The 20477-nt window shown below is 37.7% G+C and overlaps 1 protein-coding gene across 1 annotated transcript in view; it reads right to left on the bottom strand.

Annotated features, from left to right (window-relative positions):
- Positions 1-16305: 16305 nt before the first annotated feature.
- Positions 16306-20477, bottom strand: part of LOC126100375 (protein FAM76A) — a 75009-nt gene continuing 70837 nt past the window's right edge. The window contains exon 6 of the mRNA XM_049910983.1: positions 16306-19289. Within this exon, the coding sequence (XP_049766940.1) occupies positions 19047-19289 (243 nt within the window). The 3' untranslated portion in view covers positions 16306-19046. The remainder of the gene's footprint in view (positions 19290-20477) is intronic.

The raw sequence follows: 20477 nt of genomic DNA, 5'->3' as shown, positions 1-20477 counted from the left end.
AAAAAAATTGCTAGTTAACATGGTCCCCTAGCCCATTCCAACCCAAACACGCAATTCACCCTTATGACAGATGACAGTAATACCATGATGGATGATGTACTGTCAACAACATACAGCAGCCACTTGGATTCTTCTCCAAGAAGCTCGTGCCTCCACAGCCCAAGTGGTCTGCTTCGATTGTGATCTGCTTGTGATCTACACTGCGATCAAACATCAAGATGACACAGATGGGCAAAACATAACAGTTTACCCGGACCATAAGCCCCTTGTGAATATGATTAAGAACTTGCCACATGACATCGGCCTACACCATTTCTGCCACCTCACTTTACAGTAAGCTACTGACTTCCGCCATCAAGGGGCAGACAACATAATTGCAGATTACCTCTCAAAGACTGGTGCAATTTCGTTGCAATACAACTATGAACTCATGGCCACAGAGTAAAGCAATGACCCTTCCGTCAACAAACTCGTGGCATATCAGATGATGAATCTTCAAAATGAATGCTGAACCTTATGCAATATTGTGCTGACACTGCTATGAGATGTGTCCCAAGATAGTGCCCCATTGTGCCACTAGTATGCAACGGGAAGTGCTCAACAGGCTGCACAACTTGAGCCACCCAGGAATTAGAAAAATGACACACCTGGTGACAGACAGGTTCGTGTGGCATGGAGTTCATCAAGACTGCAGGTGCTGGGCACAGGGCTGCCTAGCCTGTCACGAAGCAAAACTGGTTGACAGGCCCAGCGACAGGCCAGACTCTTTACGATACCCAAAGCATGTTTCAAACGCATACATACTGACTCTGTAGGACCTCTTCCTCAATCAGAAGGCTTCTGGTACCGCTTTCAATCATTGACAGAATATCAAGATGGGTTGAGGCAGTACCAAGATGCGATATTACAGTGGAAATGACGGCGCACACATTTATAAATGTGGGTCCTGCACTTTTGAATCCCACTACAGATAACCAAGGACGAGGGCTGGCTGTTCAAGTTGCATCTGTTCACAGCCCTGTGCAGTATCAATCACAATCACATCACATCTTACCCCCCTCCCCCCAAGCAACAGGCTGGTCGAGAGGTAGCACAGGACTATGAAGGCAGCTCTGACATGCCACAGTGGCTCCTGGACCACCAAGTCAAGTGGGTGTTCCTCAGCATCTGGTCAGCAGACAAAGTGACATCCAGGCATCGCTTGCCAAGATCCTATATGGCAAAACCCTAATGACTGCCTACAGGCTATGCACAGCCTATGCTCAACACAGCACACACAGATGTGCAGGCATTGGTGGACCGAGTTTGCACACATATAGAAAATATTCAATTGCTACCATCATCACCATGCACAACCAAAAGTCTTCATTCACAAGATCTCTCACAACTTGGAGTGCATAATGATACATGACAAATCCATATGTTCAGCCCTCCAACCACCATACAAAGGGTTTCACAAAGTGCTGTCCTGGGGTAAACAAAATGTTCAGTGTACTAGTGTCTAGCACAACAGTGTTGTTCGTGAGGCTCAGACCTGCGAGGGTTCGGCAGGACAACCACACTACACCCCTTACAAACATCAGACCACACGATTCCAACACAGGCGAACAGATTAAGCCAATGCCTGCCCTGTACCAGCTCCACTTAGCGAGCTACTCACAGAGCTAACATTGCTGTCACCAGCACTGCGTGCCACTTCCAAACTGTGTTACACCTGTGTCAGATGGTCACCTCAACACCTGACGCAATATCACCTGTACGCCATTCGCCAACACGCATGTCCCCTCCGTGATAGATATGAATACCTATGCACACTGGAGGCCTCAAATGAGGCATCCATCCAACACATGCCTAAATGAGAAATGGTCTGACCGTGTCTTGTTCATGCACCAGCCATGGCAGCCAGTCCCAGCACTCGCTGTTGAAGCAACCCACAGTGCTCCGCAGTCCCCCTGAGGAGCTTTGTGGGAACACTGGCAGGTCGAAACCTCTGACATCTCAGAGAGATCATTGGGGGAGAAAAAGCAGTGACTAACAGTACATTCTTGACAGACAGAGATAAGCAGTGTGTTGTTGACATTGGAACAGAGTGGAAGCTCTTTACATTTGCTCTATGCAACAAAACAATTCATGTATAACCATGCTCTATATCATTCACTAGTGGTTCTAGTATGCCTTAGTACCCTTCCTCCACATGTCTGTGACAATTTAAAGCTTACTAAATGAGCTTGTGGTAAAATGCATACTCTTCTCTGTTCCCTCTATCAATCCTTTTTCACTGACGCAGGTCCCAAGCTGATGAACAGTATTCAAGTATCAGTTGGATAAAGGTTCTTTTGTGAGCTATATCCTTTACAAGTGGACCTCCCACATATTTAATGGATGAGACTGCTTACATAGCCTGTCCAACAATCATGTAAGCACGTAATAATGTCCTATCCACCTACTTAGGTATAATACGTTACATTTGTTTATGTTGATGGTGAACATACAAAACAAAACTAGCATAGTGAAGACAACAGTGAATGATGATAAAATGCTGTACACAGTGCACTTTATGCTGGGCTACAGTTGGTAGTGGTCCAAAATAAAGTTAATATCAGTCCAAAGTCATATACGGTCTTGAACCTTTTGTCAATTCTGCAACTCCCATCAGTTACTACACCAAGGGTCTTTTCAGAGTGGGTGATCAACACATTTCTTAGACAGACGTTACCAACCACACGTTCATTATCACTTACCAGTGGAAAAATGCTCCTATCAGAGCACAATAAAGGCGAATATGCTCTTGTTTAAAACACCCTGACTGAAAAATGGGGTACCAGCTGTCTTATTCTGCCTTCAACACCTTTACAAATTTTGGCAGGCAAACATATTCACACTCTTTTATTCACATGCAACACCTCTCACCCCCCAGGAGCTCCCGTAATTGTAACTCACTCACATTCACTAGTCCATTACTGTAAATTGCTCATACCCGTCCACTTCCACTTGCCCATTCTCACCCACTCATTCAGACCAACTCGTTGTCATTGTCTCTCCCTAACTGCCAATGTCTCCTGTCTCATAGCCACAGTCCCCATCATCCTATACTACTACTACTACTACTACTACTACTGTCTCATCTCATTGTTACCGTCTTCCTAATGCTCTCTCTTTGGCTGCAGTCACAGTGGCTCCGATATTGGTGGATTCTGCCAATGACCAACATCAGCCAGAGACGGCCGATCTTTTCAAATCAGTACACCACTATGTGCACAATCACACTATAGTCGATCTTATCTCCTGAACGTACAGACTTCAGACCGTATTCAGTTAAATTCAAATCGCTTTGTTTTCTTCGGCCTAATCAACTGACGTTTTCGCACACAAAATATGGAGCGTGAGAAACTGATATGTTTAGTCCAAGAAAGAATGAGTTTGTGGCATCCTGAGGATGAAATTATAATTTGGATGTAGTTTGGAATCTATGGGCTGAAAAAGTACGTTTATTCGAAACCTCAAATATCCAAAACCTTCATTAGAAATTTTAGGCTTAGGTTATAACCTCAAAAAATAATTTCTTCAAGTGACAAGGGTGGCATATCTCACATGCTTATAGCTACTGTACTGGACCTTTTTTGTTGTAGGTTGTCTGCAAATTATTATTAGTGCTTACTGGTATTTTATACCAGTAGGGTAGTGATTCCATCAATAAGAAGTGGTTTCAGATGTGGGATGCTACGATTTCCACTTTTAATGCTTTAGGTTTTCAGAGTATCATACGCTACACTTTATCTCTGTCTTTCACCCACATGCTAAACGACTGTTACTGAAGGTTAATTGACGTACGTGTCCATAACCAGGGTGTCTACGTGGACAAGGAAAAAAAATTCCCGGATTTCCCGGTTAAAAACACACTTTCTCCCGGATGACAGTGTATTTTCCCCTATCACTCCTTTGAATGGTTATGGTTTTGTACACGGGCGTACAATTTCCCGGCACTTTAGAAAACGAAACTCAGAGAAGAAGACACGTTTTGGAAATATCTTTGATGTGCAGCAACATGTACGCTGCGTATTTTCGTATTACGAAAACATACATTAGAAAATCCACCAAACACAGCATGTTACTTTCCGAACCATTGAAACCGAGATTTCGAAGCGCTTTTGTAAGCCGTTCGTAACTCATGTCACGTGATCTCGCCAGCCGATGACAGAGGATATTCAGAGCATAGGACACGTGATGTAGTCAGCCAATAGCAACATCAGTGTTAAGTAGCGCGCCAAACAGGGAAAGTTAATAGTTTAAATTAATATACATAGTGTTGTTACAAGAAAAGCAAAGCTTTCACATAAAATATTGGTCTCAAGCCGCAAGAGAAGCTAAGCTTTCGCATATACTGTTGATTTTTTTTGCGCGTGTTACACTTTAAGAGATATCATACAAATGTGCCTCTAAAATTTTTAATAATGACATAAATGTCTGATCTTCAGGGTTCGAGGGTTCGAAATGCTTCTAAATGGCTCGTCATCAGAAGCCTGATTTTTAAATGAGAGTCAAACGCTTTGTGATTTAATAAATTCACGGTCCATTCTTGTACGTAGTTCAACTTACGTAAAAGGATATTTACTTTGAAAGTAACGCTTTTCAAACCACCAATCGTATTATTTTCCCGCGACCTGTTACAAATAGGTTCGTTTCAGCAGTTGCCAGAGAGCTCAGGTAACAGGCGACACTGCGCTTGGGTAGATATCATGACTTAGGAAGCCCGTATGTACGTACGTGTAAAAGATCATCAATGAAAGATGATACTGCAAGAGCATCGGAATTTCGTGAACCATATTAAAATGTGCACATTTAAAGTGCATACTTAAAGGCGCACTCGTATGTCCAGATTCCCAATGAAGTACCGTAGACCCCGACCTGATATTAAGCTTTTAAGTGTGGTTTTCAGGATGTAAATTTTCTTGGAGCACCAGTACTGTATTATATCATGTTTGGTTCTTTATTATGGCATAATGCCATACGTGCTAGAAAATGAAAACGTGCACTTCAAATGCAGCGAACAGTTGAAACTACCCAGTACTGTGGAATTAAACATTTCGTTTCAGATACACTGACTGCCTCTGCGGAAAAGATTAGCAAAAGTCAAATTTCTTTAGCAAACAGACAAAAAAAACTTCATTGTTCCGCAAGGCGATTAATGCTTGACTGTCAGAAAGGTGGAAATCAAATAAAATCTGAAACTAATGACATATTTCAGCCTTTAGTAATTATGTGAATGTGTTTTAATTCACTTGATAGGTCCCGGCCACGTATATCCGTTTTGTTTTCATTTGACGTGAGAGTAAACGAAGGGGAAACAGCAAAATCACTGAACGTAAACACGGGTCACGTGGAGACTACCCACTATAGCTCAGATTGTTCTGCGCATCAGCCCCGGATCTACGACATTTGCGAACCGGGTCAATAGTAAAAAAATCGAATTTTCAAAATATGTTCATCTTGTAGCGCACATCTTTCTGAAAAGTCTGAAACCTAAAACGTATGTATTCGAGGAAATGTAAGACATATTATTTGGTCTTAAGTATGCCCAAGTGCAGTTCCATGCCTCTTTTTCTACTGACGTCCAAACTATATTCAGGAGAGTGGAAATTGAAATGTCCTGTGGTGCCTCTCCTTCTCCCAGTCGGCCGGTTTGGCAGCCTGCCTCTCTTTAAAAAAAAATCTCGCAAGTAATAGCGGATGGGATTATTTGTAATCGAGAGAACAAGAACTCTTCGGAAAATCTGACTCTTCATTGCCCATTAGTTAATAACTTGCTGTTTTGTGTGTCATAAAATTAAATATAGGATACATAAAACCAGTACTGACAAGAGATAAGCAAGAAATTACACATTTCTTCAAACCTTAGCTCCTAGCATTTTTCTCTCTCTAATCTTGCTACAGCTTTACATGGCGTGTTTTCCTTTCTGTGAAAGAATCTTTTACCTCATCAAAGTTTGTCAAACTCTTTGCTACATGGAAAATCGAAATGTAGTTATCTAATACTGAAAAAGCTGTTAATACAAATAATACCCAAGACTGGTGTGGTTTCTCGATCTGATTACGTCTATTTTGTCACTGTCTGCTAGATAAAACAAAATAGGCCTTTCTAATACGGCAGTAATTTTATAACACACCAAATAAACGAGACTGTTTTGGCACAAATGGTCATTTTTATAACACGACAGAATATAATCCAATAAGTATCAATATCAAATACCTATTAGGCCTACTACAAGCAAAAAGCTTTATGTTAGTAAATAGTTTCACGTTTCATTCATATGCACCAGCTTCTCTAGCATGGCATCGAAAACTAGTATTACGAAATTTTTATATAAATTTGGAATCGTCTTATTCTTCCATAATTTGTGTGATGTCCTCGTTTCTTCTCCGTCCTCATTCTAACAAACAATCCTGTCATCACCAATTCTTTAGCTATTGCTGCCACTGTCAAAATTTGTTCGCCGATTAACTTCACTAACCCTGCCAGAATCACTGGTTTAGTTCTCCCGCAATTATTCTCCGGTTAGGCGTTGTTACGTGTTCGTACAACACGTTTTCCGCGTTACTTCCATAATAGAACTTAAGCGGCTGGTAGCCGGGGACTGTACTACTGGTCCTTACTAGTGTAGCGATCTGGCCAAACATTTTCTGTCAAAACTTCATTTTCTTGGACACACCGAGAAGATAATACATAATCTTTCTCACCTGTTATTCCTGTCAGTCGTTTATTTCCATTCTGATAGTATGAATCTATGGATTTCGCTAGTAATTATAACAACGCTGAGCCGGCCGCGGTGGTCTAGCGGTTCTAGGCGCGCAGTCCGGAACCGCGCGACTGCTACGGTCGCAGGTTCGAATCCTGCCTCGGGCATGGATGTGTGTGATGTCCTTAGGTTAGTTAGGTTTAAGTAGTTCTAAGCTCTAGGGGACTGATGACCACGGATGTTAAGTCCCATAGTGCTCAGAGCCATTTGAACCATTTTATAACAACGCTGATCATTCCCACACTCAATCAGCCACATAATCAGACAGCGATTGCCATTCATCCATTCGGCTTTACTCCACTCAGCTCGTATAGCCCCGTCCCCTTTTGTCTGTAGAAAGTTTATTTCTAGATGCGACGAGGATTCTCCTGACAGACACATCACGTACACTATGCATGCATTCAAAAGTCAGCTTATGATTCATTCAGAAATCAACTTAAAATGTGAGAAGCGTTTCAAAATCATATGACTAATTGATAGGCAAATGTGCGCTGGATGCTAGGTGCTTTGTGAAACAAGTTTTTTTCCCCTCAAGAATATGAATTAGGCTCCCCTTTTCCCCGGAAGTATCTAGCTGCTTGCTGCGACTGCTTGCACAGCCAACAGCCACATTGCTGTTTACAGAAGCGGGAGAATCTACTACTCAAACGTGACACTACTGCGCATGCGCCCGCGCGTTAACTGCTAAAACAAATCGAATGTAAACAGTTGCGACTCCACACTCATTGGAGGCAATTTGTTGTTATGAAGCGCTGCATAGTCTTCCTAAAGCCTTTGACACATTTTCAATCGGCAGACGCTTGCATGAGCACTTGTGTCGTCGTTTTATATGGCGCATTTCCTTTGCAATTTAAGTTATTTTCTTTTTTTTCTCTCGTTTATGTTTTATTGTTGAAGTATTATTCTGCAGTAGCGGGATACAGTAATATCCTTTGTTAGTGCGTCGGTTCTTACTAGTCAAAATTACAAAAATGTAACTGAAAACTAAAACAATGAAAAATTCCCGGAATCTAAAAATATCCCGGGGTTTTCCCGGTTTTCTCCCGGATGAAAAAAATCCCGGGTTTTTCCCGGATCTCCCGGTTGTCCCGGGTCGTAGACACCCTGATAACTTTAAATAAATACTGTGAAACTGTGTGTTTATAACTTGCTTTTCAAGGTTGCCATGAATTATCTCTGTAACAGAATGTTTCTACCGTCATCTCATATATTCGTAAAATTTAGCCGGTTATTCCGATAAGTAAGGAGAGAGTGTTTAGTACTTGCTACATTCTTTACAAGACAGAAAGCTCATTCACGCACATTCGGCGTCTCTCTAATAGCACAAGCTTCTACAGAGCACTCACATCCAAGCACAGACATCCTTTACAAGAGAAGAAAGCTCATCCACGTGCATTCAGCATCTCTCTAATAGCAGGAGTCTCTATGCTGCACTCATATCCAAGCACAGAGGCCTCGTGGTATCCACCCCACCCCAAGAGGCTGAAAGCTAGCCTATTTCATATGTAGGATAGATTCTAACTTAACCAAACCTCCTTTGACCATGCAAAAAACTGATGGAGATTGGACGCATTATGACCACAGTACCGGTCGACCTCTGGTAACAGTGTCTTTGTTGGTGCCTCTGTAAATGCAGCCTTACTGCTACTATCTCACCCATTCCTTCCTACTGCTGCTGTCACTTCTCATTGTCACTATCTCTCTGTTCCTTGATGTGACTGACAGACTCTGCCTCTCATTATCACTGCCTGTAACTCACTTCCACTTTTCCCTTCTCTTCAGTCATGTCTCAATGGCACCGCCTCATTCTCTCCTTTCCAAAAACTGTTAATGTCATGTTCCACTGAAACTGTGTCCCTCTCTCGCACACCACCAGTCTCCTTCATTCTCTCTATACCACAACCAGTGTCTACTATGTTCCAGTATTTATTACTTTGCAGTCTCTTTTTCCACTGCCACTCGCTCCTCCTCTCCGCATTAAAAAGTGTATGTTTACACGCCAAAATTTTTAAAGGTTCTTAGGAAGATAGAATGATACAGCAGATACCTCACTTTCCAGTCAGTCAGTTCTTAGTCGGCAACAACATTAATACAAAACATTTCATTTTACGTGCACAAAAATTTTCAGTGTGCTTCTGTACCACAACATGAGGTTCTTATAACACTTCTGATGGTAATGGAGACACTAAGTATATCTCTGAAATTGAAATTTTCAATGTTGTTCAAGATCGGGATCTCAGGAGTGAATCATAAAAATTTCAGACACTTGCTGTGTGTGATGGTCTTGGAATCCGTGGCTGGGTTTTGGAGAAAAAGGTAAAAATACCATTTTCTGGGGTTTTCTCAGGAACCTCCAAGGCACTAATGGTGCCTCCGCAAGTTGTTGCATTCATATCGACAGTTTCAAAGAATAGCAGACAAATCTAACATAATTCAGTTAATATCTAACAACTTCCAACAGCTTTCTGTGTTATAATTTATTTTGCAAACAGGATGGTAGGATCCTTCACCTGTTTCTCCTCAAGCAGATAAAAACTGAAGAACTCCCTAGGGTACATCATCTCAATCCTACACTGCTCATAAATTATCCTCAGCAAGCATATGTTCACCAAGTTCCGTCTACCCAATGAAAAATGACACTTCTAAACCTCATCCAATATACAGAGCTTCTAGGACTGCCTCACAATCAGTTATAAACTTTTTGAAATCTTTGCTTAACTTATTCACATTTTCCATTTGTATATGGTTTGATTCACTCTCTTCTTTCTCTGCTGTATGTCCTAACTTTAAATTGTCTTTTAAATTATTTATCTTTCTCTTCTAATTTTCTGCCAGCTTATTTTATAAGATGCACAGAACCTTTGCCTTTATTGCTTAGAGTCCACCACATCACAATTTTTCTCACATAGATTGTACTCTACAAAAGCAACAGCATTTGGTATTCTTTCATTGACACACATCACCACCTTTAAAATCATCTTAATGAACAGTCTTCAGGAATGTGGGTTGTTGCATAAAATAAATTAACAAGGAGAATTGGCTCCTGCAGAAGACAACTTCTGAAAAGAAGACTACACACAAAACAGTGACTAGGGCTCATTTACTTATATAAATAATTATTTCTGAATTGGAGGTTTCCAAGTTTTAAGGTTTGTACCCAAATTGTCATTCCATTTGACTAACCCAAGCAGCAATGCAAAATCTATTTTTACTCCTAATTTTGTGATTGTGAATTACACATTACAACCTATTTTCACCCTTGTTATACTTTTAGAGAATAAGCATATTGGCATTAACATGTGAGAAACTTCAGTCACCAACTTTGCAAAATATCCTTAATGCAATTCTTTTTAGAATAAATACTTCTTTGACCTTAATTGCATGTCCCAGAAGACCACGCCTTACATCTTTCCATTCTGGGCTGCACTATCATGCGTTTGGTTTTAAATTTGCCACAGCTCAACTACATCACTTTTCTGTGCCACTCCAGACTGCAATGATTGAGTGAGTTCTGAGCTTCTGTTTAGCAGCTGTCTTGTTTCACATTGTGATCTCCTGAGAACAACAGCTCATTTCAAAATTCAACCAGAAGACAGGAGGCATGCATCCCCAAGGTAAATACATTATATTTTCCTGCATTTGGTTAGTTTAAAGTAATTCCTGCATTATTTTAGACTGGGAATATTTTTTTTAACGAACTGTCACCACGAGATTTTTTTCAATATTTTAATCTGATTCTGCAGGTCATAATGTATGGAAATTGCTACATGTCAGATAAAGTTTAAATTTTTTTTTTTCCCTCAGGATGGAACTGGGTATGACAATGAGTGAAAGTATGTTAGCAATCCTGCCTACAGTCAACTAATAAGTTACACTTATTTTTGTTCCTAATCAGTTTTATTATTCTTGCTTGACTACAATCTAGATCAAACGTCAGTTAAAGTAGTCTTCTTGCCTTCTCTTAACTTTTTTGTTTTTATATTAATATCTATTTGATTCTCCCCCTTCCCGATGTCCTATATGACCATCTACTTTTTCTTTCAATATCACGACTGTCTACTCTGAAACCTTTTCACATTTACATTATTTACGCTCTATCCTACTCTACCACAAAGTCATCTTTCAACCTGAATGTGATCTACCCAAATACATGACAACACTGCCTAGTCTTTCTGTAAAACCCAGGAATACTTCTGTACACATTCTTGGAAATGCTACAAACATTTGCCTTACCCTACAAGGATATAGTCAGTGCAATGGTACAATCAATCAATCATTCAGTTATTTCATTTATGATATGTGGTGTATCCTACACCATGTTGTCTTTAGTTTGAATAGCATTTAGCAATCAGATCTTCTTCAAATTCAAACAGACTTTCACATGAATCGACCACTAAATTGGCCATTTGTAAGCATTCTATAACATAACTTTTAACAAAGGACTTTTTTCTATTTCTGGGAAATAAGCCGGCAAAGTTACATTTACCTTTTTCGTGTCAGTTGACTAGGTAGAAATTCCACATCCACTGTAGTGGGATTTGGAGAAATTTAACACTTTGGTTTAGCTCCACAACCTATCAAATTAGTATTCCCATCAGTGACCAGTTTTGATACGTGTTGTGCTAGCACTGGACAGTGCTCTTTTACTTCAAATTCAGGTTGGGCATTACCATCAAAATGATTCAATAACATACATCAATATTTAAAAGTCATCACTTTCATCATAATTTTAACAAATTTTATTGATTTTATCATCATTTCAAACTTTTTTTGTAGCTTTCTACGACAGTCGATTAGCAATGCATTCGGTATTCAATAATTCACTTCTGTAGCATTGTTTCTGCATCAACCATTAACATTTACTGGATTTGCCACATGCTTCTGTAGTTGTGCCAATATTCAAATGTTGCCGGAATGTTCATCTCCCTATGTGGGCAGTTAGGAGATCCGACTACCACAAAATACAGTCTTTTTTGAGAGGACTGGAAGGAGTCCAGCCAGCCTCATGAGGACAACTGAGGAGTTATTTTGAAAAGGGACAGGAGCTCCAGTTTGAACAGTAAATGTTCAACTTTAAGGAGAGTGGTGTGCCAGCACATATCTCCACTGCTTTCATCCAATGAGGCCTTACTGACAAAGTGAAGCAGTGTGACCTGCAACACGTGATCCCCTAGGTCTAATCATGGATTTGATTAGTTCCAAAGAGACAATGCACCAACCCATATGATTGAAACTTCTATCCAAATATCGCTGCCTCAATTTATTTGTGAAGTTTTTAGTTGAACTATTACAAAACTGGAAAGATTATTTATTTTGGAGCCTGAGGCAGAACATATACTTAAGACAGTTTTAACTATTTGTTTATATGTAACAAAACTGAGAGTCAAGATAGAGCTGCTCAACCAAATTTGGATCTTAAAGAAGGGTCTGAAAGAAAAAAATACTCCATCTGTTGCAAAGAAATCAGGTCTTGGCCATACAAGATCATTTATTAAATTGCTCATAAACAACAGGTACACTTAAGCACATCTTACACACAACAATAAAATTTAGACTACATCGTATTTAAATACATTTCACTTTTCTGACCTGTAATAAATAAATATTCATAGATCTAATATATGCTTTACCACTAAAAAGGGATGAAATGATAGAAAATGTAATATCTTTAAACAATATGATTTTAAGACATCCTGTTATTTGAAATACACCATTGCACTGTCTCAAAAGAAGTACAATATGAAGTCAGTGTGAGTATACAAACCATTTTAGAAAAGAAAACTGATACAAAACATCTTAGGAAAGGAAGTGAAACAAAAAACAATTTAGGGAGCAAAAACAAATGTTTTTGTGGGAGGTGAGTTAATGCCTGCCACATCAGGAATGTCAGCCTCAACAGGTCTTGGCGTTGTGCCTGTAAACATCATTTCTTTAACAACAACAACATTAATACAAAACCTTTTTTAAGTATCCAATAAAGAGTTTTTTCTTCTTCTTTAAGACACTGCGAGCAATGAAGAAATGATACATTTACTTCAATGCCACAGAAGTGGAAATAACAGAACACTGGATTAGACAATGGTCTGTGTCCTACTATCATATCAAATTGCTGTCCCTCCACTTGCAGCAAATAATGTGTCTTCTTGATAGTTAAAACATTTTTACTGTCTATGACAGAAAATTTTAAATCATCACTTTGAAACAGACAACCAAGAGTCAGAGTAAGTTAAAGACCTTGTAATACCTGAAAAATTTTTAAGATTGTCTACACTGCAGAAAACATGACTAACAAATCATTGCGGTATATTATGTACATATCATTTACAGATTCAAACAATATTTCACAGGCAACAGGCTGATAATGAGAAAATGAAGAAAATATAAATTACAAATACAAAGCTTTTATATAACTTACACATCCATTGTTACATATTTCTTAGTGGGCAACCAAATGTGGATAAGTAACAGATATACCAGTGTAGTATGATAAGTATAATATATAGGCACTACAAATAGCATGTGGTGCTGGAAAATGTGAGAAATGGGAGTAAACAATCATATTATGTGGAAATCAAAGATTTCTCAATGCCCCCAATGCAACACCTGTTTCCCTATCCCTGATCTTATAACACAGAACAGAACTAAAAAGGTTGGTAAGACACTGTTCAATTGACGGACAAAAACATAACAGAAACTAAGATTACAGCAAAAACAAAACAAAAAGCATTACAATGTAAATTATGTCCCATTATTGAGGACATGCCATTTGAATGCTGTTGTTTCAGCTTGTACACAAAACATTTTCCCCCGTGTGGTAATTCCTCTATAATATTATGAAAAGGAAAATTGCTACTCGCCATATAACAGAGATGCTGAGTCGCAGATAGGCCCAACAAAAAGACTCAAAAAGTGAGCTTTCAGCCAACAAGGCATTTGTTGGAAATAGACAAGATATACCAACATTCTCTCATGCAAACACAACTCGCGTGTGTGTGTGTGTGTGTGTGTGTGTGTATGTGTGTGTGTGTGTGTGTGTGTGTACATTGCCTATTTCCAATGAAAACCTTGTTGGCTGAATGCTCACTTTCTGACAGTCTTTTTGTTGTGCCTATCTGCGACTCAGCATCTTTGCTATATGGTGAGTAGCAACTATCTTTTCCGTAATATTGTCACACTCCATCTTAGATTTTCCATTGTTTGAATCTTCTACAATCAAAACTTAATTGCATTCTTGCTTTGTTTTACCAATTATTTCTGTAAACTGTTAAATTTTTCCATTCCAATAGTTCTGCTGTTCTCATATTTACTGTTACCTCACAAATCAATAATCTTGAGTTTGGCACAAAGGCATAATTCAGTAAGTGCTCTATTGTTTCTTTGCAGTGTCACCATGAACACACTCTTTTCCCAGCCACACAATTTTTTTTAGTACTGCCATTAGGGAGGAGAGGAGAGGGGTGGGGTGGGGTGGGGTGGGGTGGAGTTCCTTCGCCTGCCACAGCTAGTGTTAAACCTGAATTTCCAAAAGTTGCTGAAAGGATACAATAGGTAAAATCTTGGAAGTATCTACCGCAAAATTTGTATCTATCTAAAATAGCTGGATAACTGAAAGGGAGTGGGAGGATTGGAAATAATTTATAGTTTAAGAGTCAATTACTTCATTCAAAAATAGAGTACAAGCAGTAATGTCAGAGGATTTCTCCAATGTTTCCTTTATGATCATACTACTGATAACTGTCAAATATTTAACTATGTACTGTACACATGTTAACTGTGTGGAATATAACAGTGAGGAATGCAGCCAACCAGATATATAACTGCAACACTGACTTGAGAAAAACTGTGAACCTTTCATTCTCATCAACCAACATAATCTTCCAAGCTGCATACAGAGCTTGCTTGGTAACTGGAGACAATAACATGATTTTAGAATGCTGTCTCAATCTAGAACAGACGTCTTAATCTGAAGTGACTGCAAATCTGTCAGTGTTTCCTCTGTGATCTGCAGATTGCTTGAAGAGAGGGATGGGCTGTGCCAACACATATATGAAAAATCTACATATAAGGAGAGAGATATAGAACGTATGTCTATACATTATGACATATAGTTCAATCCCTGAGAATAGTTCATACACGTTTTTCATCACAGAATCTGGTAAAAGAAACAAAGCAGTCACACACAAAATGGACAGCTATACAGGCACATGAAATGCAATGACAGTATCTTAGGAGGAAAACTGAACAATAATGTTACAATTTATTTGTTAGGACTGCATGCAAATTAAACTCTTAAATATTGGCTCTTCAGGCAAATGAATAAAAAAAAATTGTAATAAAATGTATGTCACATTTTAGATACTGACACTATATCAACTAACACACACACACTCATGTTTGTGATGTTACAACTAATAAATTCATAGAGATCGAAACATTTTTAACACTGACACAAAATTACACACAAGGTGACTATGATAAAAATTTAGTTTTAAATAGATTTTCAGGCATCTGACTTAGAATCAGTGAAGTCAAATGTAAATTACAGAAAGAGCCAACTTTATAATATTAAAATTGCAATAAGTAAAAATATTTATTATTTTTCCAACGACACAACGGACTATGAGCTGACTTCTTGCATTATTCTAAAGACTGCATACATGATTCATGAGAACTTAAAAAAATTACCTTTACAACTTCCAAAAATGAAAACACGTCAGATTCCTCTATTTACAACTTGGACAGTTATACCCAATCATGTGCAGAAATGTATTACAGCTAGGAAAACACTGCAGAGGCCCCTTACATTTCTAAGCTACTGAAGTTCTAGTGTAACTGCAATGAGTACGGCAATTTACTTCTGCCCATAAGCACACACACAAATAATGGTCATGTAACAGTGGTGCGGTGACATAAAATGTGGACAATATTTTAACAGAGGCAAAAGAAATATCTCTTAGTACACACATTTGTTTAGCACAAGTTACTAAGCATGTTATGTCATATCAAAGCATTATGAAATGAGTTTGCAATAATATAAATATTGTATTGTGAAAAGAAGTTTCCTGCTATCATGCTTGAAAAAATGTGTTCCAAAACAGTTTTCTGTGAAGTCCTAATGAAGTCAATCATCTTTTATGCAGGAACTAATACCACAAAACAGGTATGACCTCTCCGCTTATAGTAAAATAATGTTCACATCAAAAACGGAATTATTCTCTGAAGCAATGTATCAAAATTAATACTGCAATATGACCCCCAAGCAACAAAAGTGAATACCAGAAAAGAAAGAATTTGAAATGCTTATTTATAAATGTCGCATGCTAAACATCTACTGTAATAACCACAACAATCTTTCAACTCCAAACAAAAATGTGTGCAACATGACGACGACGATACTGCCAACAACAATAAACTGGTGTCAACAGAAGTCACTGTTTTGGCCTGTTTCTTATCCTACTTTGATTGTAATAACTTTGTTAACATGTATGAAGTTGTTGCAACACCCCCCCCCCCCGCCCCCCCCCCCCAAAAAAAACCATACTGAATGGTACAAGTGTCAACATCACAACAATACAGAAAGTTTCACCTATTGTTTACAGTTAAACTTGTCTTTTGCCAACTGAGTTTACATGAATAAACTTTCCAATCCATAAACAATTTACTAAAAGAGCTTACAATATTTAAATAAAACATTTAGACAATTACATGTTACAAAGTTACATTGAATCAGAAACATGCAAACCATTGCTTGAGGGCCATGTCATTTACTATACTGTTGCTACGTAATTATCAATACATTCTATGTACCTAATTAAAACTACATTGCAAATATTAATTATACTGCTCTTTACACAACAATCATTTACTCAAAAAACACTAACAATGCCAAAACAAGGACACTGAGCATTAAAATTAATGGTTACAGTTTTTAAAAGAAATAAATACACCAGATTATCAACTTAACACAAAATTTTGGAAAAAAATTTGATAACTCAAAAATTTATACATTAAAAATGTGATACATAAGGATATGACTTGAGCAAAAAATGATTTCAAGCACATGATAGCCACTGCCGTTTTGCCATACAGTTATGTAGTAGGTGCCATCCAGTGATCTTTTAGGGCAGAGAAAATAACAGGTACATGAAATTAGACTGCCTAAACAATTCTTCATGTAATAATGCAATAACTCTATAAAATAGGTACTGAATGTCATTAACATCAACCTATGACAAACCATTCATCTCCTCTTACTACTGTCACACAAATATCATAGCAGCAAACCTTTTGTAATTCTTCCTCTCTACTAATAAAGAAGGGGATATACATTTGCGAATAAAATGAGCAAAATGAGCATCGACTAAAACTTTCTATACGTAATTCTGTGAAGTCAAAAATGTTAAGTCACTTAATTGCTACATTCTTCATAAGCAGGAGTTAGTTCTCATTCAGCACTATTTAATCAGACTCGTATTTTAATACGTGTAATGGTAAATCCTGGATGGAGAATAATGAAAACTGTGGAGGACATACCTCCAACACCATAGAGAAGTGTCTGAGAACATGAAAATGCTGCATTTGTCCATATACTACTACAACAAACAGCATTTTTGAAAGATTAAGCTGCTATCATCATTCTTATACAGCATACCTGCCGCCTAACACTTCTGGATGATGCTTAGTGATTTGTCTCCACATTTGAATCTGTGTAATCTTTAGATGTAAAACAGAAGTATGGTTTTAAAACTTTTAAAATATTGCCTTTATGTCATGAAATACTTCATGGATAAAAATACAAACAACATTCTTTCCACGCATGTCCATGTGAAAACACACATATGGTGAAGGCAACTGATAAATATGACAAACACTGACAGGTAGAATGAGCCATAGAGGGACCAAATTAATTTAGAAACTATACTTATTGGAAGAACAGATATTCTGCAATTAACTACAGTGACTCTTCAATTTATTAAGGGAGAAAACACGACAATTTGTCCTACATGAATATCTTACTATTTTCTCGATTATCTCCAAACATTAAACATAATACATTCCTTAACATTCCTGTCCTTACTTACTTTCGTACAATGTTAGACCTCTGTCTTTTGAATGGACCTGGAAATGAGGTTTTAACAAATGACACTTCCAGGGCAATTTACTTGATAAACACAAACAATTATAATTTATGCCCACACTTAGACTCAATTAACAAAATTATACGGAAGCCATAAGCATAAAAATTAACCATATCTACATTGCATCTGTTGCATGAAGTGTCAATCATAAGAGAAAGTGCTGTCAAAGTTGCCAAGCATCTTGAATTTTCTTTCTTCACTTTGGTTTCAAATTTCCACACACTGCACATTCCAGAACATCAGTATTCCAATAGGCCAAATCTCAAAATTAAATTACTTGCCTCTACAATTCAGGGCACAACATTACAATTGGGAAACATATAAAAGTAATTAATATTTATGTTATGATGTAACATTAAAAATCACTTGTAAGAAATGGCACCAACCTGACTTAAAGGGTTGGAATGAGTTACATGGGGATGTTACAAATAAATACTCCATAGTTAGTGTATCACTTGTATCAATAAACTTTATATTTTTAACAGCCAAAACTACATGTCACCACAAATATTTTTTTGCATTATTTTCTTAAAAAATTCTAAATACCATTGCTAAAGGCCTGAAAAGGTAAAATGATTTTCTAGGGCTGGACTCTAGAATAGTTTCAGGTACATTTTTTATGATTGATCTGTGTGAAGCTATAAAAATATGCTAAATTACTAAAATCATCAAAAGTATGGTAAGGGCAATATTTAAAAAAATTTCACATGAATAGAACAATAAAGTAAAAAACTGCAATCACAAATGATAAAATATAAACATAAAAGTGTTGTTTTTTTTTAAAAAAAAAACTTACCCAATGAAGTTCTAAATGTCTGTGATGGATGCCCAATAGATAAAGAACACATGCTCAGCATCACAAAAGATAAAAATGACACCTGGTATATCACTACCAGTACATTTACCGGTATGATTATGTGGATTAAATCTTTCTGGTATGTCTTGGCTTGTCAAAAAGACTTAAGAGATTACAGTTCACAAAAAATAACTGAGTAACAGATGTCCCTCTTCATTGTGCCAAATGAAGAAATGCAATACACATACCACAATAAAATATATCAGATGGACTTGTTATGGAGCCTTTGGTCATGGGAATGTCACTGATGCAGATAAATCAAGCAAGTGACGGACTGTCGGTGCCGCTACCGCTGCCTGTGCCACCACCACTTAGACCATCCTTATTTGCAAGTAGACCTTGCCTCTTTGTGCTCTTGGAAAGTGTTGCTACTTCCTTCTGCAGTGATTTAACCTTCAAGTGTAACTGTTCCACTTTGTTGTCATGCTCCTTCTGCATTGTCTTCATTTTATTCCTCAACTCACTCTCAGTGGTAAAATGTTTCGCCTTGAGCTCTGTCATCTTTAAACAGAAAATAATTTATTTATTTACTTGTTCATTCACTGATTTATTAATTCATCTGCAAGACAATTTCCACTGCATAGGTGTAGTTAAGACATGCACAATCTCAATTAGATTTAGGTACGTAACATATAACACAAATATATCTTAATTCAGTCAGAACTTAATCACTGCTTGATGGTTATCCAACACCAATCCCCTAGTCCTTAATATATGCTGGGTAAGATGAAAACATGATTAGTCACACTTTGAATGTTAGCAGCAACTACCTGAACAATAACAATAACAAAATTTAACTACTTTTGCTGCCTTTACAGTGTGTGTGTGTGTGTGTGTGTGTGTGTGAGGTGCGCTGCTGTTGCTGCTTTTTGTGGAGGTTGGTGATAATGTAGGATGTCAAAAATAAAATACAGTTATTCTCATTTGTTACTGTATAAACAGTTTACAGTCTGACTTTTCTCGATACATACTGACTAACTACAAACATTGAGGTATGATAGCACCACTTTAATATAAACCAGAAACAACACAAACTGCCTTTGTAATGCTTTTTTAGCGAAAGTGAAATGTGTTTGATGTACCATCAGGCCTGTTCAGTCATTCAATCGAGAAAATATTTGTTTGTAAAAATTGCAATGAAGAACTGGCAAGGCGAAGAACAAAAATTTTACTGTTCAATGTTTTTTCTTATTTGTTAAGGTGGCAAACAGTTAACATTTAAAACACACACACACACACACACACACACACACACACACACACACACACTAAAAATATTTGTTTAGCCACATACAAAAAAACGAGCTCTAATATAGGAAGTAATGTAATGAAGAACAAATGTAAGGACTTATTTATGCTAATGAGTGGGCATTATCTGAAACGCTTAGTACAAAAACAAAATCAAAATACTTGTTTGTATCCCAACTTGAAGGAATCTTTGAAACACCCTACAGATAACAAAGTCATCAGAGAAGCTCTCGCTTCAATTATTATGTAACCACTGAGAACTGTGGAAAATCTAATTCATATACTTTGTGGGTATGATTAGATAGAATGTCAATGGAAGGCAAGGTAAAAAGGGCTGGAGGGAGGGGGGGGGGGGGTAAAACATGGGTGTTCGTGTTGTGGAATATTCCACAAGAACATAACTATATCTACAAAGAGACAAAGTAGTGTATTGTAGGCCAT

The sequence above is a fragment of the Schistocerca cancellata genome, chromosome 9 (assembly GCF_023864275.1).
Source record: "Schistocerca cancellata isolate TAMUIC-IGC-003103 chromosome 9, iqSchCanc2.1, whole genome shotgun sequence".
Classification (NCBI taxonomy): Eukaryota; Metazoa; Arthropoda; class Insecta; order Orthoptera; family Acrididae; genus Schistocerca; species Schistocerca cancellata.
This window is presented reverse-complemented; position numbering and strand designations above follow the sequence as displayed.